Source organism: Empidonax traillii, unplaced genomic scaffold (assembly GCF_003031625.1).
Source record: "Empidonax traillii isolate 1590-97213 ecotype Southwest subspecies unplaced genomic scaffold, ASM303162v1 scaffold140:size1466565, whole genome shotgun sequence".
Classification (NCBI taxonomy): domain Eukaryota; kingdom Metazoa; phylum Chordata; class Aves; order Passeriformes; family Tyrannidae; genus Empidonax; species Empidonax traillii.
In genome coordinates this window covers 581,948-606,986 of record NW_020955333.1, presented here as the reverse complement: position 1 = coordinate 606,986, position 25,039 = coordinate 581,948, and the positions used below count along the sequence as shown (strand labels likewise).

The 25,039-nt window shown below is 38.9% G+C and overlaps 1 protein-coding gene across 3 annotated transcripts in view; it reads left to right on the top strand.

Annotated features, from left to right (window-relative positions):
• Positions 1-979: 979 nt before the first annotated feature.
• Positions 980-25,039, top strand: part of APOO (apolipoprotein O) — a 30,277-nt gene continuing 6,217 nt past the window's right edge. For all 3 annotated transcript variants that reach the window (XM_027884238.1, XM_027884239.1, XM_027884240.1), the window contains exons 1-7: positions 980-1,049; positions 5,332-5,439; positions 7,706-7,825; positions 10,492-10,546; positions 11,559-11,654; positions 14,013-14,104; positions 19,380-19,487. In XM_027884238.1, the coding sequence (XP_027740039.1) occupies positions 1,041-1,049; positions 5,332-5,439; positions 7,706-7,825; positions 10,492-10,546; positions 11,559-11,654; positions 14,013-14,104; positions 19,380-19,487 (588 nt within the window). In that variant the 5' untranslated portion in view covers positions 980-1,040. The remainder of the gene's footprint in view (positions 1,050-5,331; positions 5,440-7,705; positions 7,826-10,491; positions 10,547-11,558; positions 11,655-14,012; positions 14,105-19,379; positions 19,488-25,039) is intronic.

Genomic DNA, 25,039 nt, shown 5'->3' with positions numbered 1-25,039 from the left:
TATGGTCTGAAATATCCCTATGGTCAATTTAGGTCACCTGTCCTGGCTGTGTCTTCTCCCAAATTCTAATTCACCTCCAACTCTCTTGCCAGCGTGACCAATACGAAAAGCAGAAAAGGCCTTGACTTTGTTGAATGTAAGCACTGCTCAGCAATAACAAAAACATCTCTGTATTATCAACCCTGTGTTCAGCACAAATCCAAAACATGGACCCATACCAGCCATTGCAAAGAAAATTAACTCTTCCCCAGACAAAACCAACACATCCATCCACATTATACTGGCAGTGCAACAGATGAGTAGGGAAGCTGGTGCAGGGTCTGGAGCACAAGTCCTGTGAGGAGCAGCTGAGGGCGTTTAGCCTGGAGAAAAGGAGGCTCGGGGGGACCTCATCACTCTACAACTGCCTGAAAGGAGGGTGTAGCCAGGTGAGGGTTAGTCCCTTCTCCCAGGTGACTCATGAGAGGAGGAGAGGACGTAGTCTTAAGCTGCACCAGGGTAGGTTTAGGTTGGACATTACAATAAAATTTTTCACAGAAAGGTTGATTATACATTGGTATGGGCTGTCCAGGGAGGTGGTGGAGTCACCGTCCCTGGAGGTGTTTAAAGGAAGACTGGCCGTGGCACTGAGTTGACAGGGTGGTGTTCGGACATCGCCTGGACTCGACGACCTCGGTGGTCTTTCCCAGCCTAATTGATCCTGAGATTCTGTGCTGCCGATTCCACGATCTCTTGAGTGTCCGAATCTCCTTCACAAACGCCGCGGGGTAACACCCCGAGCCGCGCCTGCAGGTCTGAGGGCTGGCGTGCGTGTCCTTTGGGCACTGGGACGCCTCCCCCTCGCCCCGCGCGGGTCCCAAAGCGCCGCTCCCGCCCTGCGGGTTCCAAATATCCCAACCCGCCCAATGTCCCAACTCGCCACGTTTCGCCTCACACCGGGCGGCGGCAGCACGCGCGCGGCGCGCGGGGCCGCCCCGCCCCGTGACGTCACGCCGCCGTGACGCCGTGACGCCGCCGCTCCGTCCCCGCCCGGCACCGCCATGTTCAAGGTGAGGGAACCGGGCATTGCCTCCGGTCCATCCATCCATCCATCCGTCCGTTCCCAGCCCCGCTCCGCCGCCAGCGCCCGCGGGATCCCGCGGAGGGGCCGCGCCGGGAGCGCCCGGCCCGGGGCGGGGGTGGCCCCGGAGCGCCGCCGCAGCGAGACCCGGAGGGCCCCCCCTCCCCGAACCGCCCGCGGGGTTTTGCCTCTTAACCCTTTGCAGGCTCTTGGTTCTGCTCTCGCTGCAGCCGCTTAATCGCTCTTTTTAACGCTTCAAACCCTCATGCCTTCCGTGTTGCGGGGAGGGAACCGCATTCCGTGTTCAAAGCTGCTCCCGGGGCAGAGCTGCCGTACCGCAGAGCCGGCTCCGTGCGTGCACAGCGCGTTCCGTGTTTGCAATTCCCTCTTGTTTTAAAGCTGCTTCCCGCAGCGCGGGGCTGTGTCGCCGCAGAGCTTGGGTGCGCGCAGCTGTCCCGCGAAAGTCACTTGAAAGTGACAACCCGGCCGTGAAAAGTGTCCCTTTGGTGCGTGGAGGTTGTTAGTGAAACCTGCGAAAAACACGAGCCGGGGATTTTTTTGTCTAAAAGGTCTTTGCCTCCAGTAAGAGGAGCCCCAGATCCTTTCAGGCCAGTAGCGAGCTGTGTGTTTCAGTCAGGTTGTTGCCACGGCCGCTCGAGAGGCCAGGAGGGTTTTATCTAAAAAAAGGTGATGCGCGATTCTTTGTATTCCTTCTCCTAGGTACTGTTTTCTGTGTCAAATATTGGTAGTATATATCAATATACTAGTATATACTAAATAAATATACTAATGTAACTTAAACAGAAGTTCCACCTCAATGTGAGGAAGAACTTCTTTCCATTGAGGGTGGCTGAGCACTGTAACAGGCTGCCCAGGGAGGTGGTGGAGTCCCTTTAGAGACACTCAAAACCCACCTGGACATGCTCCTGTGTCACCTGCTCAGGTGACCCTGCCTTGGCAGGGGGGGTGGACTGGATGATCTTGGAGGCCCCTTCCAATCCTAACAATTCTGTGATTCTGATCTGCTGAGCAGACCACACCTGCTCCGCTCTTGTTGCAGCTTCTTTTTTCTTGTTGTGACAGTTGCTGGAATTCTTTTGTGAGGATTTTTTGTTGGTATCATTGACAATTCCATAATTTATATGGAATTGCCATTAAAGGGGTTATGTGTGAACCTGTGGGTTTAGGCATTATGCATAATACTCTTATTTTTATACATCGAGGTTAGGCAGATTTAGGTGCTTCAGGCCAACCTGATTTTATACCTCTAAGAGCAAGATGGGAAGGTGGCTTTTTGTCCTTGATATTTGTGCTTCGGGGACAGGAGTGCTCAAGAGTTTGGGTTTTGGTTTTGTGTTTTTATAGTTGGGTAGGATAATAGGAGGAAGAACAAAAAAGGAGAGAAAAATAAAGTGGTTTTGTACATTAGGACAAATATCAGCCTTCTCAGAAGTATGCTCAAGGGTTTGTTTTTTTTCCCTTTCTGGTTTTCTTTTCCCACCTGTTTTGACAAGGTGACAATAAAAGCAATAAGTAAATTGAGAATCCACAGACAAGAGGAAGAAAAGAAAAAAATTTCTAGTTAACCTTTAGCTTTTTGTACTCCTGTTTGAGAACTAATATGGGATTTATGTTTTTCACAGATATTTTTTAGTTAAGAACTTTGAGAGAAGCAAGGCAACAGAAAATGAAATATCATGGTCTTTTCTCCCTCCTGCTTTAGGATAGAATTTGCTTATCTTGTGTCTGAGGATAAAGTTGAATTCTTCAGCTAGAGGAAGGAGTAAACATAGCATCTTTTTACTCACAGTAACTGCAAAGCATTGTCAAGAGAAAAGAGTGTCGGCTTACTCCTGTTGATATCAACGGAGTAGCTGTAAGACAGGCAGGGAAGACGCATCTCAGTCAGTCAAAATGCTTTACTAAACCAATTGGTGGTTAGTACAGAATTAAGAAATGAGATCCTGAAGGTTATTTTGGAAGCAAAAAGTGCAGCAGTTGATCTTTCATACTCCCAAATAAATGTTTTCATGTCTGTGGTACTTCAGCTCCAGTTCTGTCTGTCCCGTAGCTCTCTGTAGCTGATGTAGAGGACTGTTGCAGTATGTCCTGAACAGCACATTTAAGGAGAGATTCAGCTTGCACTTTTAGTGGTTTATTTCATTTTTTTAAAAAACATAAAACTATATCTGCATAAAATGTCTGTATTTCAGTATCTTGATAATATAAATGGTTGACATTTTCAGTCTGAGTAGTTCTGTGATCACTGATACCTGTTTGTGAAACCAAGGTGCTTCCATTCTTGTGCTCTGCTGTTTGTGTCTTTATATAAAAAAATCTCAAATATTTAAAGCATTTGGATTTACCATTTCTCTGTTGACACTTAGCACCATTTGCACTGTATGAAAACATGTTTCAGAATGAAAATGCATTTAGATTTTTGCCTTTTCAGTGACAGAACAATTTTGCAGTGAAAAAAAGAAAAGATTGAGGAAATAAGCTCTACAGTTATTAATGGTTAGTAGTGTTTGTGGTTTTGTCTTGGCTAATGGAAGTATGTGAAAAGTGTTTAAACAAACACTATGAAAGATTATTCTTGTCTTTTTTTAAGCTGTGAAACAGCTGATCCAGTCATTGTGGTGTTTCATTTATAGTGCTATAGTAATGCATCCATAAATTCAAATAAGGAAAAACTTCCATTTTAAGCAAGTTTTTCCATACCTTTTGACCCTTACGCCTTCCTGAAAAGCAATCCTGTGACCTAGTTCTTGTGTGCTGTTTCTCTACACGTAAATGAGAAGGAAGTTCGACAAATGTATAGTCTGATTTTTAATTTGAGGAGGCTCTTGGCTACATTTAACGAACATTCTATCTGCAAAGCAGTGGAAGGGAGTTAAGCTGCAAACGCTTATCTGCGTGCAGTAAGCTGATGTGGTCTGGATAATTTTAAAGCTATTTTCTAACAGTTCTGCACTGGACAGGAAGTTTCAGAGCAAATTGTCCTGTGGCAAGGCCAGTTGTCATCATCACAGCATGAAGGAGGTACTGGTGTGACCAAGGCTTCAGTGTCACAAACAGCTAGGTCAGTGTAATGGACCCTTGTACTTCTGAAAAGGTAGAGGGTTTGCTGCCTTCTCCTTTTTCATCCCCTCCCCCCGGCCACACCATTCTTCTGGTGCTCGTCAGGCTGTTTTATGAATGGATTCAACTTGCTAAGCCCCCACACAGCTCTCCACTTCTCTTTCAGGACTGATCTTTTCCCAAATTGCCGAGGTGAAATTGCCTCACGGTGGAAGCACCTGGCCAGCAGAGCTAGGGCAAGGTGAGCAGCAGGACTTCTGGAGCCGGTGCCAGAGCAGGGCCAAACGGTTCTAGTTTGCTGTTAGATCCTCTCACCTGTAACCTGATACAGCAAAACACTGCCTGTTGTAACTGCACTTCTCCCTGAGCAGTAACAGGAATGTGAGACACTGAAAGCTTTCCCATTTGAACTGCCATTTCTGGAGTTATACTTTGCTGTTGAGAAGGATGTGCAGTTGTTGGAAAACACTCACTGGGCATTCTGGATATGCTACCCAGCTAAGGTTTTCACCTTCTGGTTTTCTTTAAGTTGCAGCAGACTTTCTCATTAAGAAATAGTTTAGTGTAGGTCCTGAATTTCAGAAGAATCATATCCACCTTACTTGTGGTGGTTGTGTGACTTGAATCTGAAGTATTCAAAAACAGTCAAGTAATTCATGTTTCTCACAGAAAAGTAGGAGACATTCCTAAAATTCTTAGAGAGCAGTGATTATGCTCTGGTATTTTCAACTGCAGGTCTTGTTCTTTTCTCGAATCTAGATGCAAATACTAACTAGACGTAAAATGCAGAACAAAAAATTGAAGTATTATGAGCGTTCACAAAGTTACTTATAATATGAATATTATGATGAATAGTATTTATACTGAGAAAGATAATAAAAATTTTGGTTTCAAATGAGAGAAAACAAGATGTTTTTTAGAGATGAAAACTAGTCGGATTAGCATTTATATTTACTGTCTCCTTTAGCCTTAGGCTTCTCCAAATACCATCTGAATAATTTAGGTGTTACCATTTGTGTGCCATAGACTGTGTACTGCTGACCCACCCCCCCTTCTCCTAATTTCTAAGCATCTTTATATGTCACTTTTTACCATATAGAGGCACTTAAACATTGTCTACATGGATGTGTTCAAACGTTGCTGTTTTGTTTGCACTTAATGGTGTCCTTGTGTCCCTACAATGTTTCCAGGTAATTCGGCTGGGGGCCACCCCTGTCAGCCTGAGCTTCCTCTCTGTCCAGGTTTATGCTGCTTCCTCAGAGAAGACTTCCAAAAAGGAGTTGCTTAAAATTGAGGAGGTGAGTGTGGTTAGAGCCTTAGCACTGCTTTATCTAAAGGATTCTGAAAGACATTATATGTTTAGGTGCATCTCTTCACCTTTTGTATTCTTGCCTTTAAATTTGCTTCTCAATTTTCTATATAGTTCTGCTTCTTTTACCTGGGAGTTTCATTTGATGTTCTTCACTTGATAGCATCAGGCTTGTTTGTGTGTAAGAGCTTTTTTTCTACATTAAAGCTTTCTATTCTTCATTCAGAAATTATGTTTTTGTGTTTGTAGATTTACTTGTGGTCATACTTCAAATATGCAGGAATGTTTTCTTTGCTTTCTATCCAGATAACACCATTTATTTTTTAGTGTAAGTACTGTTGGCAAATTCTAATAAAATTTCGTTTATTTTCTCCATGAAAACAGCAAATCAAAATGTTTTATTTCTAAAAATATCTTCTTTATTTTACGACCAAAATTCTCATCTGGCAATATTTTGAATCTGCTATAGTAGCTTATAGAATTTTACCTTTTCCTTGCTTTACAGCATTTAGACCTAAACAACAACAAATACAGTAAGGAGTGGTAATGAATACCTGTCACCTTTTTATTTCTCTGAGATGCTACAAACGTCTTGGTTACATCACAAGTAGAGCTTTAAACACCCTCTCAAACTACAGGCTCACTAGCATTGTTGCATAGTCTTTTAAAAGTCTCCAACATTAAAAAAAAATATAAAATCAGTAGTTCATAACTAAATACAGCTTTATATCCATGATAGTGTGTAGTTGTTTAAAAATTTTAAATATTTCAAGTAGTTACATAAGCATTGAAACTGAATTAAACTTATTTTTTTGTATCCTTAGGCCTTTTGGAGTTGTCTGCTTGGGCAGTTCACTTGTAGAGTGTGAGAGGATCAATAATTGAAGTGATCTCCTGGTTTTACCCCAGCCCAGTAACCTCGGCTTGGGTTCACCTCATACCTGCACTGGCATGAGTCAGTCCTGAGGCAGCAATGAGCACTTCCATGTGTGCTGAGTAATTGGCTTGCCCAGCAAAGCACCATGTGCAAACCATGGAGTTTTGGCTGCCTTTCTTGCCATTCACAGGGTATTAGTTTGGATCTCTACTGTGTCAGCTGTCGAGTTGCATAAAATATATGGGAATTTCCCTATCTCTGAGGCTTCTGTCCCTGTGCCAGACATGGTTGTTAGATTGTCCAACAGGATCCAAGTTCAACTTGTGACTAGGGTTGCAAGGATGACCAGATTTCATAAGGAAATGAGACTGAAAATGCTTTTTTAAGTATTATGGGAAATCCAGCTGCACGAGTTACCAAACTATTGACCAAATTCTATGTTGTTACATATTTTGTTATGATTAGCAGCTTTTTTTGTTGTGATAGAGATACAGTTCTTTTCCAGCTCATCATGAAAAAAGGGCTAGCTACACTTTGATGCAGCAATATTTGTAAACATCAGTTTATAATGAACTACTAAGTGGAGTAAAGGTCTGGTTTAAAATACAAGCTCTTTATACTAAATATCAGCATAGTATATAAACTGCTAGAAATTTTAACACATTTTGTTTTGATCTGTATAGACTTTTTTTTTTTAATGGAATACAATTTTAAATATGCTTAGGTAATTTTAATAAATGTCATGCTAAACCCCAAATAGGGTGGTTTAGTATTTATTATGTGAAGTATTTATTATGTGAAGATGCCCAGTGCTGGTTACAATCCCTCTTTGCTCAGCCTCAGGGTGCTGTTAATGCTGTCAGTTGCTGATGTGGTTAATGACCACAGTGTAGGGATGTTGTACCATTTTCCTGCTCAGTAACAAACATTTGTATCAGATGTTACCTTTGTTGGAAGCTGCTCAGGCTCTTTATTGGTGTCTTGTGTGAATATAGAAAATGATAGATTATGATTTCTAGTACATTTACTATGTTAAGTGGGAGCCATAAATGCTGATTAAGGCAAGAAACATTTTTCATAATTATGTATTGTGTTCTTATTAAACTAGTTTAATATGAATTTATAACTTGTGACTTGGATCATATAGCAGCTATGAATGAATTGCATAGCAGTTAGAAGTCATCTTCATCATAATTATGTACTGTATAATTTAGCTTTGCTCATAATGGTTGTCTCACAGCTGTGTGAATTTTTATTATGCATTATTTATGTAGTAAGCACAGTGTTAGATGTTCTCTGCTTAGACTGTTTATGCCCTCAAGACCTACTTGCACAATTACACCTTTGTTTTTAACCTCTTGTTTGCTAATATTCACAGCTGTCACTCTACTCCTCTCCAGCTCGTGAGACTAAATATGTGGAGAGTCCACAAACTGAATTGGAAGCGGGGGTTTCACGTTTACGGCATGCCATGGAGCCATACACAGCCTGGTGTCAGGTATAATGGTTTATATCCCATCTGGTAGTAGCTCAGTGGTAAGGGTTGAGCTGTGGGATTTTTTTTCTTCCCCCTAGAGGTGGAATTAACAGATAGCAGCAAAGTAAAAGTTGATAGCTGTAAAGCGTCTTTTTTCAAAAATGCTGCATTATTTAAAGTTTTCTGCATTACTTAAAATTTTCCACAGTTCAGGTCATAAGTATTTACCCCCTTCTCACACAAAGCCAGTTGTTTCTTTCTACTAATTTTCAGAACTAACCCCCTGCTTTTTTTTGGCATTTTGTCTCCTTCCAAAAGAATTAAAATTAACTAAAGCATAGAACTGTTATCTGAAATTAATTTTCTGTGTAAATGTATCTAGAGATATCTGGATTTGCTACTGTCCTGTGGCTGAGGAAGACAGGAGAATGATAATCATATTTACAGTTTCCATGCTCAAGGAGAAAGCCTTAAATTATCAGGAGGTGTGTTTTGGAGCAGCAATACCAAATTGCCCTCACTGCAATTGTGACAAAACATAACTTTGCAAAAAATAAATCAGTATTTGCTGAACTGGCAGTGGTAAGCCTAATCCCCAGATCTTACCCCAAAACATTCTCATACATATTTTATTAGGTAGCATGTTTATAGTAAACAGTCATTAAATGCAAAAATAGTCTCTGGAGCAGAGAATAAAACCAAGATCTTTGTAATCAAGGCCTAAATTGTTGGTATTAGGTTGCAAAGTTCTAGGAGGGCTTCCTTGCTCTTTCCTGACACAACAAATGTTGAGGCTTACTTTGGAAGCAAGGGCATCCTTGCCATCTGGTTGCCTCTTGGCAACTTTAGGCAATTCTCTACTTTGCCCTCTGGCTGTTGTGAATCCTCTTTAAGCTGCAAACTTCCCAGTTCTCCGTAGAAAGCCAAGCTGTTCACATCAGGGTGTCCTTTCTGCCTTTCTGTGTGGTGATACCTCCTTTAACAGGAACGCAACATTGCAGGAATGCAGAGGTATTCAGTGTTACTCAGTCTAGGGATGTGTTTCTAAAGTACCACCAGCAGGAGCTGAAGGGGTGTTTTCCACAGGATAGTTAGAGCTCTGATCTGAACACATGAGTTCTGTTTGGTTGCCTGTGGTAACCTTAACCAGGGAATGAAATTTGAGAGCAGGGTAGTCGCCCACTAGGACTGAGGGCAGGTAAGCCTTGTACCTTGTTTTATGTCTCTCTGGCCTCTTGTCATCCTATTTGTTTTATTTTTTTTTTTTTGTCTGTGTGGTGATCATTTAATCACATAAGATGTGCCCTTCTGCTCACACACAACAAGCCACTTCCTGGCAGTGGTTTACTGACTCATTTTATGAAGTGGGCATGTCAGCTTTATGTGTTTGGGGTAATTTTTGTTTGCTTAACTGTAGTTAGAGGTAACTTTGTTTTACACCACCCCCATCCCCTGGTATGTTGAATATAATAATACTGAAGAGTGTCTCAGTTGTCTTTAAAATTAAAAACATAACCTGGGATAACGAGAATAAAATTGGTAATGTCTGTACATCCATTTTACTTTTTCAAAATTACTTAACTGTAGTGGAAATTCAGTTCAAAACTCAGGTGGAGAAATGAGCCAGTTATGTTTCAGCTGTGACAGAAGATGTCGTGGTTTTGCAGAAGATCAGACTTAATTAGTCTCTGGGGTCTTTAGACCAAGTTTTTTTAAAATCAGCTTTTAATAAGACCAGCATCCATTTAGAGTCATGTCCCATATGACATGCCAACATTTTTTTATTTTCATGACAAATTGGGTTTTTTTACGTCACTCTTACCAGTGAGGAAATGAAAGTTCTAAAATTATTATCCCCATGCAGTATCCTAAATAAAACATCATAGGTAGAATTGTGAGACCATTCTCTGCTTTATCTTTGGGCATGTATATTTATGAACTTGTTTCCTAATTTATAGATAGCCTTACACCATCCTTCTGAAGGATTATTAACATAAATAACAATTAGTACGGTTCTCTATTGAGATTTTTTTTTTCTATTTTGGTGAAAGACAATGTGAATTCTTTTACTTCCTGCATATTTTCAGTCTGAAAAAAATCTAGAACTAGTCTTTGGGGTTGGTGCAGAGTTCTTTGATTTACTTTGGACATTGTGTGGTCATCATATTTCCCAAGTCACTTCTAAAATGCAGGTTTTTAAGCCTAAGATAGTCTCCTGGAAAGTGGAATTTATCACCTTGCAGAGTGAATCCCATATCCCTGTGAAGTGCAAGGAAGGATTTACTGCAATGTTGGACTTCTTTTCTTTGCATCGGCTCAAGTAGCTTTGCAAGACCTATGCACACTGAGAAACCTGAGCTAATTCTGAGTTTCAGCTACCTGATCTTAATAAAACATTGAGATTGACTTCTTGATTTTGAAGCATTATATTTCATCTGTGTCCAAAGACTACTTTAAGAAAAATCTGTAAGTTATGCCAAATGTAACATTGAAGAGGCACAGTCCTACAAGGGAAGGGTGGAAGTGGGAATACAAGGAGTTATTTTAGTGACCCAGCATTATTTTCTTTCCTGTTACCTTTTTTTTTTTCCTTTCTTTGTCAGATCAGTTGCAGTATATAGTTAATATTTTACTCACTGGGTATCTATTTACTGTTGTTCTCTCTTTTTTTTTTTTTTTTTTTTTAGGATCTTTATGCCAAAGCTATGCCCAATATAGAAAAAGCTGTTGAGCATGGTAGAGGTAAATCAGCTGAGTTTTCTTAACTAGCAGTTTAAAATGCAGGACTGTATTATATCTTCTGTTAAAAAAGAATTCCAGTAAGCATCATTATATGTATAATTTCTAATGCATTTACTTTATTTGCACCATGTATCTGTTTAAATTTCCTTTGTGTGTCACTTAGGACACTACATTTCTAAACAATTAAAGTCTGAGACCAGCATCTGTGTTTATCAATGTCACTCAAAATTAGTTATGCAGGAAAATAAAGGAAAAAAGCCTCACAATTTATTCCCAGCCAATAGTATTTGCATGACCCAGCCCGGTAGCTGAAACTTCCTGTAATGATTATAACTTGTTGCAAACATTAGGTCTTCTGTTTGCAATGCTTAGCCTTTTCTTTCTGGTTTACTTCTATGGATCCCCAAAGAATTTTGAATTAATCCAAAATGATTTGTATTTGTTTTTTATTTTTGTAAGCATCCTTTCATAATTAGGCTTACCAGGACTGAGCATGGATGCTATGTAGAGTGCAGTTCAAATACTGCACCTCTTTTCCTTAAATTTAGCAGTCTCAGTCTTTTGAACTTATTTGTATGGAAGATTTTTCATAGTTTTCCATTCCCCATCTTGGAGCAAACTTTGTTTATGCCGTGTCTTTCCATTGCTCTGTGATTTTTTTTTTTTGTACGGTGTTTTACTGAAATTAATTCCTATTAACATGTAACTGTAAAATTCCACTTTGCAAAGGTTTTTATCACTAATTTGAAAAAGATATGATCAAGATGCAAAAGAGCAAAAGCTTCTATGAAAATTGATGAATACAAAACAGTGTTCAGTTTCATTCATGTGTCACCAGAGAACATCTCAAAGGCTTTGAATTTTATGCCAGCAAGTCTAAAATGGGCATGATAGTTAAATGTGTTTTGATAACCCTTTGTGTTTTTAACAATTACCAGTGTGTATTGATGATTCCTTATCACAAACACACTTTCACATTACATTAAAGCACTTTGTTCTGACTTCTTTTCAGAGGGCTATGAATTTCTCCAAAAGCCGCCTGCTGGATTTTATCCAAGACTTGGTGTGATAGGTTTTGCTGGAATTATTGGATTGTTTCTTGCTAGAGGTAAGTGGGAACGTTTTGAACTGGTTATGTTATGATTTGGGAGAAGTAGTTTATTTGTGGATTTTAGGGTACTAATTTTTAATTTTGACGACAAGATCTGAATTAATGTACGAGCTGTATAAATTTTTCTGCAATGTCCCTCCAATTATAAAGAAACTTCATATAAAAGGTGTGTAATAACCATCAATTACTGTTTAATGAATGCTGTATTTGTTACTGGAAAACAGTCTTTGATATTTCCTAGTTCTAGCTTAGTATGACAAAAATGGGAAAGGCTTAGTTGGGGGTTTTTTCACCTAAAAATCTTTTTAATTATTGAAGTTTTTGATCACATATGTTACTGTAGAAAACTACAGAGGAATGAACTGTGGTAGAATACAGAGGTTCCTGAACTATGATGCGTGTCCAGTCAGTTGTGTATTGAAGTTCCTTGTGTGTCCAGGCACAGAGCTGCTGCAGGTGGGGATATTCAGCAGATACACTCGTGAACCCTGAGTGTACTGTAGATACCTGCACCTTTTGCACTATAGAAAAGTGATACAGGTAATTTCATCACACTTGTTGAAGAAACGTTTATGCTTTCATAGAAAGAAACATTAGTTTAAGAAATGTTAATTGTATTTGATGTTTGTGTTGAGATATTCTTAATACAGTGAAGTAACAGAAGAAGAAAACTTGTAGGTAACAACTGTTAAATTGTAGGATTTAAATACTAGTGAGGATTTGCTTTAGATAAAAATATACCTTTGTGAGGCCTGAATGTATGGAACAAACTGTAAGTGTGTGCTTGGCTATGTAGAAATGGAAAGTATTCTGTGAAAATATGCACTTTCTCAAAATATTTAATTTTCCAGTGAAGAAGGTGAAAACAGTACTGTGTTTTTCTCCTTGCATATTTTTTTTAAGATTAAATCAAGGTCTCCAACTTCACCCATTTGAAGTTCTTTCTGTTCAAATTCCTGCTTCCCAAGTTATGTGATCTCGAATGTGATCAGCTTCCATCCTTTAGGACTGTAGCAAAATGGGGACAGAGGGAGAAATTGCAGTCTTGGGGCTGGAATTTAAATATTAGAGGATCCTAAGTTTACTAAAAATAAAAATTCCTCATAATAAAAGTGTTTGATTTGTGAGGAGCTATAATTTAAAAACTTATTTTCTGGTTGTGCTTTACAATACTGACTGTTATTTCCAGAAAGTATTCAAACTGTAGAAGGAAGGGCCCCTTAATTTTGATGCCACAGAAAGCTAGAATCAAGTGTCCTCTTTTTTTCATCCCTTCCCCCATGATCTCACTGGAAGAATTGCCCTCTGGAAAGGTGCAGATAAAACCCTCCAGGTCTAACCATAACACTTGAAGGCACAGCTGTCCACTAAGTAGAAAATATGGTATTCAAAGTTTAATCATATGAATATTGTGCAGTCATCCATCTTGATTTAAAATGCCATTGAAGATAATTATTTTAACCTTGCTTTGCATATGGAGTGATGCACTTCACTCGTAAGAGAGAAGCAGCAATGTCTTTATTGATATAAAACAAGGAGGACATGGTCAGACAGACCTATCTGGGGAGGATCCTCTTGAATCACAAGATTCAGAGAGCACCTCCTTGCTTTCCAAACTCCTACTCAGAGGGGTCGAGGTGCAGCTGGGTCTAGTCCTAGTCTCAGACTTGGTCAGCAGTTTATGTCTGAAGGATTACATGTGCACAATCCATCTAAGATATGATCTAAATGAAACTTACAGCGTTTAGCAAACTATTAGTCACTTACTGAGGATTTGTTGCAGCAAGGAGTCTCTCAATATCGAAGAGTAAGGGATCTCTGCAGTAGGTGTAACCTTGAGAGTGATCCCTCAAGGGGAGACCCTGTCGTGCAGCCAGCTACTGTGCAGGACAGCTCAAAGGACTCTTGGGCTGCTCACTGATTGCAGGGTAAGATCACAGAATCATAGTCATATTTGCATACTGACTGCAGGTCTTAGTTTCGTTCATATTTGGCTTGAGGTGAATGTCGACCAACACTGTGCTTGCTCAAATTAGCCCGTGGCTGATGCGTTGCTGCCTTTTTCCCCTGAACCCACTTTGAGCTGGATGCAGCCATTGACCAGAGGCATCTGGTTGTAAGGTAGTTTTCACTATGGAAAGATGTTAATAAAAACATCGTCTTAAAAAGGCTAAAACAGTAATTACTAATTAGGATAATTATGTTTTTTAAGAAAGTGGTGGGACTGAACAGAAAATATGCCAAACTGTATCTAAGAAAATTGTTTATAAATAAAATGTTAAGGCCATTCAGCTGTCTTGGTTAATGTATACTCTAAAAATATTTTTGTTTGCTTGTTTTTTTGTTATGAAACAGGCTCAAAAATCAAGAAGTTGGTGTACCCTGCAAGTCTCATGGGTATTGCTACCTCCATGTATTACCCTCAGCAAGCGGTTGCTATTGCAAAGGTCAGTGATGAAACCTGTCTTTGGAGAACTGTCTCATTTTGATTATTGCCTCCTAGCTTCAAATTAACTGGTAATCCATTTTTGAAAGCCATTTCAGTGTTCTTGGCACTTAACAAAATTACACTTATTTTGTCAAAGCACATACAGTCTAGGCTGAAAGACAGTCAGACATCCTGTTCCTTTTAGTGACATTTTTTTTCCTAACATCTGCAGTAGTCTCTTTTGTCTGAGGATTATAATTTCCTTTCTAAATCTCTAACCTCAAATAATATTAGCATAAATATGCTAAGTGAATACAGTTTGTGTGTTTACTTACAATGCTAAGGAAGCCTGAAATGTCTTGAAAACAAGATGAATCAGGATGAAAAGAAAGAAAAAAATTATATGGAGAAATAGGAACAACATTTTGAGATAAATGTTATTGATATTTTCTGGTTTGTCTTGATTAGGGTTTTAAGAAAGCATGGTAATTCTGGAAGGGAGTAAGGATGCTGCTGCATAATTATGGGATGCTTTCCCTTTTTATGGATTTGTTGTTTTAGACACATAAGAAGCATGTTGACTTACAGTTGCTTAAGTGGGTTTCCTGTGGAGGAAAGAACTGAAGAGAGCAAATAGTAGCCCCTACTAATGTCAGATTATGTGGCTTCCTGTCCACACTTAGTTGTACCGACAGATTCCTCAGTTCTCAGCACATTTTCCAGTCCAGCTTTTAACCTCTCACAGTGCACCTATTTAATGTGTCAGAAATTCTTTGAAATATCTTTGGTAAATTTGCCATCCAGTTATTGGCCACTTGTGAATAACTCTGAGATGTCAGAGTGATAATATCACATTGTCAAGAACATATGACATCCTTTGAAAATGGGAAGGTCATTGGCTTAGGAGGAGTCAAAACTGCTGTGTTTGAGCTCTGCCAGCAGGGTGATACCCTGATCTTGGATGGAATCTTTTTTTAGTGCCTCCAGGATTCAGATGCTCTAAATACATATAATTCTGCTGACTTATTCTCAGAGAGTGGAAATTATGCAAGTGGCAGGAAAAAAAAATCAAAATTTAAGAAGCTTAGACATTTCTGTTGGAAACTGCGTAATAAAAATTCTAGTTGCCTTTTGAACAATGAAGCGGGAAGCGATTGAACGCTGTTCCAACTGAGGTTATTGTTTTGAAAGAAGCTCAGTTCAGTCTTAACTATGGATTTGCTACTAACAGCTTCACAATACCGTGTTTATTTTATGAGAACTTTGAAGTGCATGGTTGCTCTTTGATTAATTCACAGTTCTTAGTTTGACTGTAATGAAAAATCTGGTAGGAGATTGGAATAGGTTTAGCTTTGTTGACTTGGTCAGGACACTAGACATATGAATTTGGAAACTTCTGTGGGGAGAGTGATATCCTAGGTACTGTTTTGGTTCCCCTAATCTCTCTTGTGCTTTGCTTTTCTTAAAAAAGCAAAGTTTTAAGCATATCAGATCTTACCATCCATAATTTTTATGCTTTAATCTGAAATTGGAAACGCTTTCCTCTCTTATTATTTTGAAATGTTTCATAGACCTTTCAAAAAATTTCTCTAAGCCTGGAAAGGGAAGTCTGCAGTACAGGGCTCACTTGTCAAGTTAATAAAACAGTGTAGGAAATATTCTGGAACATAAGTTTAATTTTTTAATCTATTTTTCTATGTTATGGGGTTTTTTATTTTTCTTCCACATTTAAGTGCTTCACCACTGCTTTTTTATTTACAGTCCTATAATTCATTTGGTCTTGTGTTGTTTTTTGTTTGGTGGATTTTTTTCCTTCCCACTTTTATTTAAGATTTTCCATTGGAGAGTTGAAAATAAGTGCAGCAAAATATATTTGCAGTTGAGGTACAACACTTGGTTCATCTGGAAGTAAACCTTTATCTTCAATTAAAGTGATGAATTGCTAAGTGAAGTTACAGTAATGAGTTCATCATTGGTAATAGGTAATTTACAGGCACTAATCATCTAACTGGAGGCCGAAGAAATGCATAGAGTATTATTTTTTTCCCCTAATAAAACACAATTTTTTAAGGGATTTATTTCATCACTGCAAATATTACTTTAGTTTTTATAGCTTTGAACAAAAGGTCAGACTCTATATGTGGTAAGAAAATTGAATTTAAGACTAAAGTTTGTTTTTTCTTTGGAATTTTAACTAGTGTTTTGAAACTGTATTGCTTTCCAGCTAATCATAGTATATTAAAAATATTTTGTATTTACTGTGGCTTATCTTTCATCTGGAAAAAACTTTCCATTATGTAGTTACTTAAATCACTCTATCACTAAAATGAAATTTTGTTCCTTGTTATTAGAACCTTTTAAATTTCCTGAAGTACTGTTTGTTATGCTTTCCTTCTTCTTGAAAGAAAAAAAGCTTCCTAATATGCAAGTTTTGGTTCTTTGACAATGAAGCACATTTTTTCTATGTCCTTTGAACCTCTACCGTGCCCAGTTCAGTCCATAAGGCATAAACAGCTGTACTGGCACAGCTGGGAGCATGACGTGATTCCAGGAACTGTGGGTTGGAAAGAAGGAGTTGGGGTCGTTTGATCCCTGTTTTCTGCCGAACACTTGTGAAATGGCACTGTGACTGCTCAGTTAACAGTGGAAATGTAGAAAACCCAGTGCATTCTCAGTTTAGTTTCTCACCATGCAGTGTAGATAGAGAATGCTAATTATAATTCTCTATGTATGGAATTCTGTAGAACATGCAGTATAGCCAGAATGGTATGATTATGGTCCTACGTGGAATTAAAATATGGCAGCAGTTTCTATGCACACTGGGCCTTGGAGACCACTGGTGCTGTGGTAGAGCCCACTAGGGGTGTTCGTGGCCCAAGGTGACTTTCAGACTTTCAGAGTCCCTGTTGAGAACCCCTGCATCTGACTTTTGAACTTGTTTGTTCAGACTTTGGCATACAGACTTACAGTGTTGCACTGGACAGTGATGATATTTCAGGATGTTGTAATTTAACACAAACAAGCTGGAAATCATCTTCCAGAAATTAAGGATTCCAGGTGACTGAATGGAACAACTTGTCCTTCTTTGAAAGGAACTATTTGTTTGAATGAAGACTTTGAACAACTGAATAAACTGTTTGTTTTGTTACTGTTCCTGTTACTTTTCCTGGTTGGAAGTTCCACTACCAAGAATAGTGGTGGCAACTGCAGTACCCACCTGCATCCTCTTCAGCCGCTCCATGGGAGGTGTACAACACAAGCCCAGTGCGTGACTCGTGTTGTCTTCATGAGAGGACACACTGGGTAGTTATGAAAATGTCCTGTCAGTGTTCCTGTCACTTGCAGTCTGTCTAGAGCTGTATTTTCCTACCCGTGTGAGCTGTGAAGGTGTGTGTGGGTCCTGACTCTTGGCAGGTGTGCACAGTGTTTAAACATTGGTTGTTTGGGACAGACTGAACTGTCTGGGTTGCTGTACCTCGTCGTGTAGCGACTTTACTCCAGCAGCATGAATGGCCAGTTTCGCGTTTTGTGCAATTCACAAATCTCTTGGTCATGTGACTCCTGTAATAAGAATATTTTTAAGTTTGTACTGTTAGGCATTTAGTGTGTTTTTAAGTATTTTAATGGAGTACTTCTAAGCAGAAACAAAAACCGGCTTATACATAGTTGTTTTTTCTTATTTGATGTTCGTAGCTATGTCCTCAGTAACAGTGCAGACAAAAAAAAAACAAACCCTTTTTTTATTGTGGTTATTTTTCAGTCCTGATAGGTTTGCACAGAGGATCACACCATCTTTTCAGATGAGCCAGCTGGTTTCTTGAGGTGCTTGAGAATGAACAATCCTGATACTGAAAAAGAAAATAACTATCTGTACCTGTAATGTTTGAATTGAGCAGTTCTGGAGATTTAGCTGGTTCAGTTGATGTGCTTTTTTCTGATGACCTTTATCACCTTGAATTTTAGAGAAAACCCAGTGCATCCTACAGACTTGTTTCAAACTGAAGTACAGCTGTAATTGTCAAATATGGTGACAAATAGGCTACTTTGTGTTTAAAACAGCTTAGATTTTGATTTTAGTTGTGACTTGGAAATGTGGTTGCTGATCTGGGTTTGTTGTGGTTTTTTTAAATTTTATTTACTAAATAGCTTCTTTTGTAAGGTAGAGCATGATCTCTGCCCAGAAGCACATCCTGTACCTCTGTGGCACGTAACTGGTGTAATCAATCTTGTTCAGACAAACTGCCCCACAGTAGAACCCCTCGGCACAGGGTGTTGTGGATGATAAAAAGTTGCACTTCTCCTTGAACCCCATGCAAGAAGTTCAAAGGAGGGAAATTTTTTGGGCATTGTTACACACATACAAATCATCTCTGGCTCAGGAAATCTCTGAGCAGTGAAATGATAGAGACTGGAAGAACTTTAAAATGTAATTCGAAAACTTTTTCAGAGACATCAAAAAACTATTTCAGAAGCATTTGTGCTTGTCCTGTTCTCATAGTTTGGGATTTCCAGCTTTGCCTGCTGTAGGAAATAGGGCAATACCTCTTTATTTCTTGAGTTCATAAGTTTTTTTTTAGTTTAATAGCTGTTTATGTTGGGCAAAATGTCCATTTTGCTGTTCTTTATTTGTAAGAAAACTGATAGTGATACGAAAGGGAGTGTAGACCTGAACCTTACAATGAAAAGGTTCCATATCACATAAGGGGTGAGGGATAGTGTTTTGTTAGACTTAGGGATTTTTCCTGTTGTAAAACACCTGATGGTGTAATATAGCAAACAAAATCTTTCCTAGCTGTGTTCTGTTCTGAGAGTTGACAGCTGGTTATTTATCACAGCCATCTATCAGCAAGTTCTAAACAGCCAATAAAAAGAAACAAAGGGGTACTCCTGCTGTTTGGCCAAAGCAGTGAAAACATAAAATTGCAAAAGAGTGACAAACTAAGTAGGGGTGGGGTTTTTTTGTCTTTAAAATGAGTATGGTCAAATTAGAAATAATTTGCATCAGTTAATTCTATTGAATGTCAAATACTACGAAAACTGGAATTGTTTCCATGCAGCATCATTTCAGTCCTCTTTTACATTTTCAGGTCTTCAAATAGCTTTATTAGGAAGTTGTTTTTTCTTATTCCTCATGTGTCATCTTTTCTCAAGATGTTTATTAATGCTGTACACCCTGAGCTCTAACAGGATGAGTTAAACATCTTGTGTTTTGTGACTTCTTCCACTTAACAAGACGCAAAGCGATGTTTCTCAGATTATTAAGTTCAAGCTTTCTAAAAACTTCTGTTTCAAAGGTTGCTGGCACACAGCTGTATGATTGGAGTCTACAAGGATATATTGCTGTAGAATCTCTTTGGAAGGATGCTCCTAAGAAGAAGAAATCTGGGGAAAAAAGTGATAAGGTAAGAAGTGTGAGGAACTTGGTTTCTGAATTTACCACTACCATTTCAGACAAAAAAATGACGAATAGTAGTGGGTTTTTTTCCACTATGACTTGGCTTTTATTTCTGAAGACAAATATTGTATTCTGTTTTTCTAAGCTGTGGAAAAATATTAAGCTTATTTCAAGTTAAACTTTCAGAAATGCTGTTTGTAAGTTTTCTTTAGTCTAATCTGATACAGGGAAGCAAACAGACTTGTAGGAAATATATGTAGATAGCTTAGTGAAGCAGAGTGTGAGAGACTGGAGAATGTGCAAGGTGGTTAAATGTGTGCCAGGGAGAGCCTGTAAAGTTTTTGGGGATTTTTTTTTTTAACTTCTGCTTAAAGAAATTAAAGTTCAGGTGTGAAACATAAAGATTCTGTGGTTTCAAATTCACTTCTAAACTAACTGCGACTTTAATTCCTGACTTCTAGGCAACTATGCTTGTTCTGTAGGTACAAACTGCTGCCCGTCTCTTACTGCAGTTGTTTAATGTAGCCTGACAAAACCAACAGGTGATTTGAAAACAACTTTGAACCAGCAGAAAGTCTTGGTCTCCTGCTGTGGACCCCCTGCTTGAGCCATAGATCTCAGCTGGAAACAGTTCAGGTAGCAGTGATGTACAGCTCCTGGGTTGCTGTAAACCAGGAGTCCTATCTGACCAGAACATGGTATTTTTAGCCTGGAGGCCCAAGACGCAGGGGGAATGTCCACTGGGAGAGGGATGTTTTGAGGAGGCAATTGCCCTCCAGTAGCCTGCAGGTGTGGGACCAGTTCTGTAGGTAGGTCTAGGTGTAGGACTGGTTCCAAACAAGTTGGGTTGGAGAAATGCTCCTGTGTCTTGGCAGTTGCTGAGTCTTCTGAAAGTGGAGACTTTCATCAGTGGGTGCTCATCTTGTATCAGCCAAAAGCACTTCAGTAAATGCACTTTGAATAAAGAAAGGTCAGGTAATCGTACTGGACCTTTCCTAAAACCTAGGCTGTCAGAAAGAATCCAAAGAAAAAGGGCAGTGTTAAAATACTTCACCATGGCAAATTGACAGCATTAGTAAAAAATAGCTGAGCTTTCCATTTTGTTGTGTCTCAGCCTTTCAAGAGGAAACACGTGGCTGTTATTGGAAGGCAAAAATTTTTGATGCTTTCATCTTATTATAAGGCTTATTCAGGCACTTGCTACGTCAGCAGAAAAACAAATGACATGCAAAATTGCAGAGACCACTAAGTAAACACACTTCTTTCTCTTCCTCCTTGCAGAATCTTTAAATCACACCCCTTAGTTGCCAAAACATGTTACATTCACAAAGGAGCAAAAGGCCACTGCTTGGTGTCCTCCTAAAGTTCATCTCCTTGTTCCGATATTGTTGGTGTTAACTGTTGCCATTTAACTTGATATATTAGACAAGATACAGAAATCCTGTGACTCTAATGAAGGAACAGTAACAACTTGATGAAATTGCCAGTGTTTCAGATGTTCACTTACCACTGATGATCTCTTACCACTGAGCCATACAGCCTTATGCATTCTGTCCTCTGAGGTTGTTGAGTGAGGGTATTGCCTCCCTGGTGTGTAGAGAAGCTGAGCAGCAGCTGTAAAAAGTCACATGTTTTTGACTAGAATGTGGGCCGAGATGTGTTTCTGATGGAAGAAATCTGCTCTGAAGCTTCCTTTGGTCTGCATTGGTTAAGCCATATAAGGTACATAGTTGAGAATTTGGGTGGGTAGGGGTGGGTTTGTTTTGTTCAAGTTGTTTTGTTGTTTGTTTTTTTAAGATAGCATTGTGATGTTCTATCAGGATATGGCCAGTCACAGTTAATAAAAATCTATTCCTTTTTTATACATGTAAGCACTGGTGTGTCCCTAATGTGAAGTGTGAGATGTGAAGTCCACCTTGGAAAAACCTTTTCAATCTGTCTCTACTGCTCTGTGGTTATATCAGTGCAAAATAAGTAATTTTTGTTCATACAGGTGATTAGATCCACCAAATCAAAATCAACTTTTCCAGCAAAAGAATTTCTGTTAAAGTTCCATTTTTATTGGAGTTTTTACTGGTACAGAAATGGAAGAAAATACTTTTTAACTATCATGTACTAAAGTTGGCAAAGCATTCTAGGATAAATTCTGGGACTTCTGTCTTCATTTGACAGCCCTGTGGAAGAATTTGGTTGCTTTTGTATACATATTTCTTATCGTCATACTAGGCAGCTAGATTCCCTAACTAGTGAAGACAAGCCTAAATGTTATTCTTGAGTTGTTATTGCAGCAGATGTAACCCATTTCATGAAACTATGCCAGAGCAAAAGATGTTATTTTTTGTTTTTGTGACATTTACTCCAGCATTTTGCTGTTGCTACACAAAGGATTCTTGCAAATAGTCAAGCAATATATGGGTGGCGCTTCTTGGCCTCTGTTAATTTGTTACGTTGCTCATAATTTGTTTGATAAGTCATAGGTACCACAGCTGTGCATAACTTCATGTTTGTGCAGCAATATGTCATTAAAAGCAATGTGGTTTGTTAAATTTTCTGAAGGTTTTATGAAACAAAAACCTGTGCCAAATTGAGGTCATATCAACTGAATTCGAAGTTCTGCCAAGAAAGATGAATTCCAGGACCTCCTGTGGCTACATTTCAAAACACTGTGGCTGCAGCCCCTCCATACAGCAAGTCAGTCTGATAGGTTTTTTAATGCACTGTTTTGTTGAAGGATAGAGCTCTTCAGGACATCAGGATGAAAGCCCTCCTCTAAAACTAAACAAGTGCCATAAGTGAAAATCAATTTATCAATCTATTTATTTCCAGAAGGATGAAACATTTTCCCAATAAGGGACAGTGGGAGTAGTTTTTCAGCTTCTGTATTCTTTATCTTGATATAAAGTGGGCAGCTTTTCTACTTCTTCCCCAAGGTAGAAGAAATGTAACCATTAGGTGGGAGGTCCAGGTGTATTTTAAGGGGGTTATCTTCTGAAAATCTCTTGCTTCCTGGAGTGATCTTTACTCACCAGAAGTATTTTGACAAAAACCAGTGGGACTGGTATTAGCATTTATATTACCACTTCAAGGGAAGTGATAGTAAAATGGAAGATATGTCCCTCAAACTTTGTTTATCCTAAGCCTCGTGTGCAAAATTTGTTGAGAATTGTACTAATTTATGCCTTTATGCAGTTTTTTAGAATGAAGTGTTTTGAAACCATTTTGAGTAGCCTTAGGCATCATTACTGGGATTTTAAAGTTATGAAGGCTAATACCCTACATGCCTTCAGCTAATCTTTGTGAGTAACTGGTCTCTCTGTTCTGCCCAATAATATCACAGTTCATGTGAGATCATCTTTTTTCTACATTTCTTTTCACCTGCACTTCTTGCCTTCCAGTGCACACAGAACTACCTGAACTGTTAAGCCAGTGAATTGCAGCTTTTTCCTCCCCCCTTTTTTTTTTTCTTCTCCCCAGCAGTCTGTATTTAATATTGGCTGAGTTTATCAGCTTCAATAGCTTAGGTCAGAGGGATGGATGAACCATAGCAGCTTGAGGATTTTGTGCAACAGCATAAATTTTTAGAACTGTGGTTTTCTATACAAATATATTCTAATTTATTTACAGAAAACTGCTGAAAGATAAATATTTCAGACCCACAGTTCAATACATCCCACCTGTGAGTTTACAACAATTGGACCTTGCTTGTCAATCAGTTCATTTTGATGTATTTTTAACAATTCTGGATTCTCTTTCTTCCCACGGCACTGAACTGGGCACCCTTGGTTTTTACTGTAGTGGCCAAATTGTGCAAAACCAGAGCAGCACTGGAGCTCTAAAAATACCCTTCTTTTCATCTCTTGTTACTTTCTTCTTGCATGTGCTCTTTCCCACTTTGGCCCAACTAGTAGAAAGAATTCACGGAAAACTAATTTCCTTCTCAGCTTCAGAGACTGAGAGAAATTCGTAGGGTTTATTATTTAGTTTCCATTCCTGTTTGGTCAGTTAAAGGACACCACCAGTGACTCAGGAACACTAATATATAATACATATAATTTTTTTAACCTCTATGTGTTTTTATTACTTGCATAAAAGATATAAATATTAAAAAACTATCTCTATTACTTTATCTGGGTATTTTTTTAAGTGCTAGCTGGTTACAGAGTGCTTCCAGGTGCAAAGAGGGCTCAGCTTTGGGTGCGGGTTTCCTGCACTTGCTGAGAACAAACATCAAAGAAGTTGTGGACCTGAACCTTCCTCACCTGAAAGCTCTGAGGAAAGTTGTGGTGTCAGTGTTTTGACTGGGGAGCTTTAACAGCAGCATCATGGACTGTGACCATTGCAAACCTCAAATTGAGTTTCAGGAGAGTTTTTACGTCACTTGTGTTTTGATCATCTTATAAAAATCAGCATAAGCAGCTGAGAGAGCTTCTTTCTACAGAAAATGCTTGTAAGGTGTTGTCTTCAGAACAGACAAGCAAAAGTTTGGTCAGCTGAACTAAAAGATAAACATCTACTTTGGGCAGAAAATGTTGTTTCCTGTTATATGCCCTCCTTTCATTGTTTGGTAGTAAGAACAACAGTATAAAACTTGTAAAAAATATTACTTTTTTTGGAATTGATCCTTAGTGTGGGCAGAAGGGAATTTAGATGTGTTGGAGGTGGGAAAGACAGAATCTACTCTACAAAAATTTGGTTTCTTTAAGGGCAACATTTTTTAAAGTGCTTCATATTTCTCTGAGAGTTAAGTTCAAGCTCAACCTAAAGAAAAGAATAAGTTATTGATTGACTGAGGGAGGATGAATAGTGATGTTCTCTTTATTCTAAGCAATACATTGCAAACAAAAGAGGACAGAAGAAAAAATAAATTATTAATCTGTGAGCCCAGGTGAGCCTACGTTTTTCCTTTGCAGCTGCTGTTTTGGTTTTTTTTTCTAGTGGCCAGACTCTCCCTTTCAAGGGCTCTCATAAGCATGAGAGATGTATACCTACCTTTGAAGTTGTAATTTCTAAGAATAGGTGCCAGTAAAAAGGGCCTGGCCACCTGCAAAACTTCTTCAGAGGCAGCAACAGAAACTTCTGCACCTGGCTTGGCTGTGAGGGAGAAAGGCACACCCACACATTTGGGGGTTTTGACATTAAGCTGGTTTGCTTTGGGGTGTTTTTCTTTGTACAGAAGGAAAATTTTCAGATAAATCATTGTGGGGTTTTTTAAAGTTGTTTAAAATTAAGGTCTCGCTGTATCTCTGTTAGATACTGTGAGCTAAGCCAGGGTGTCTTTTAATCACTCACGTACTGAAACCATACCAAAAGCATTGTGTAATGTGAAAATGATAGTTGTATCATGATTTTTTTTTAATCCCATGGAATCCCAATGTATTGAACACTTTATAATGAGTGTGTTATGGAGATTTCTTATCAGTCACCTTTCAATTAAAACTGTCAGAAGCGTAAAAAGGCAAAATATTTCCCATTTTACTGTAGGATAGAGCTTTGATGTGTGAACTCCTCTGGCCACCCAGATTTGTTATGGAGTGGTTGTGTCGAGCCAGAAAGGAGAAA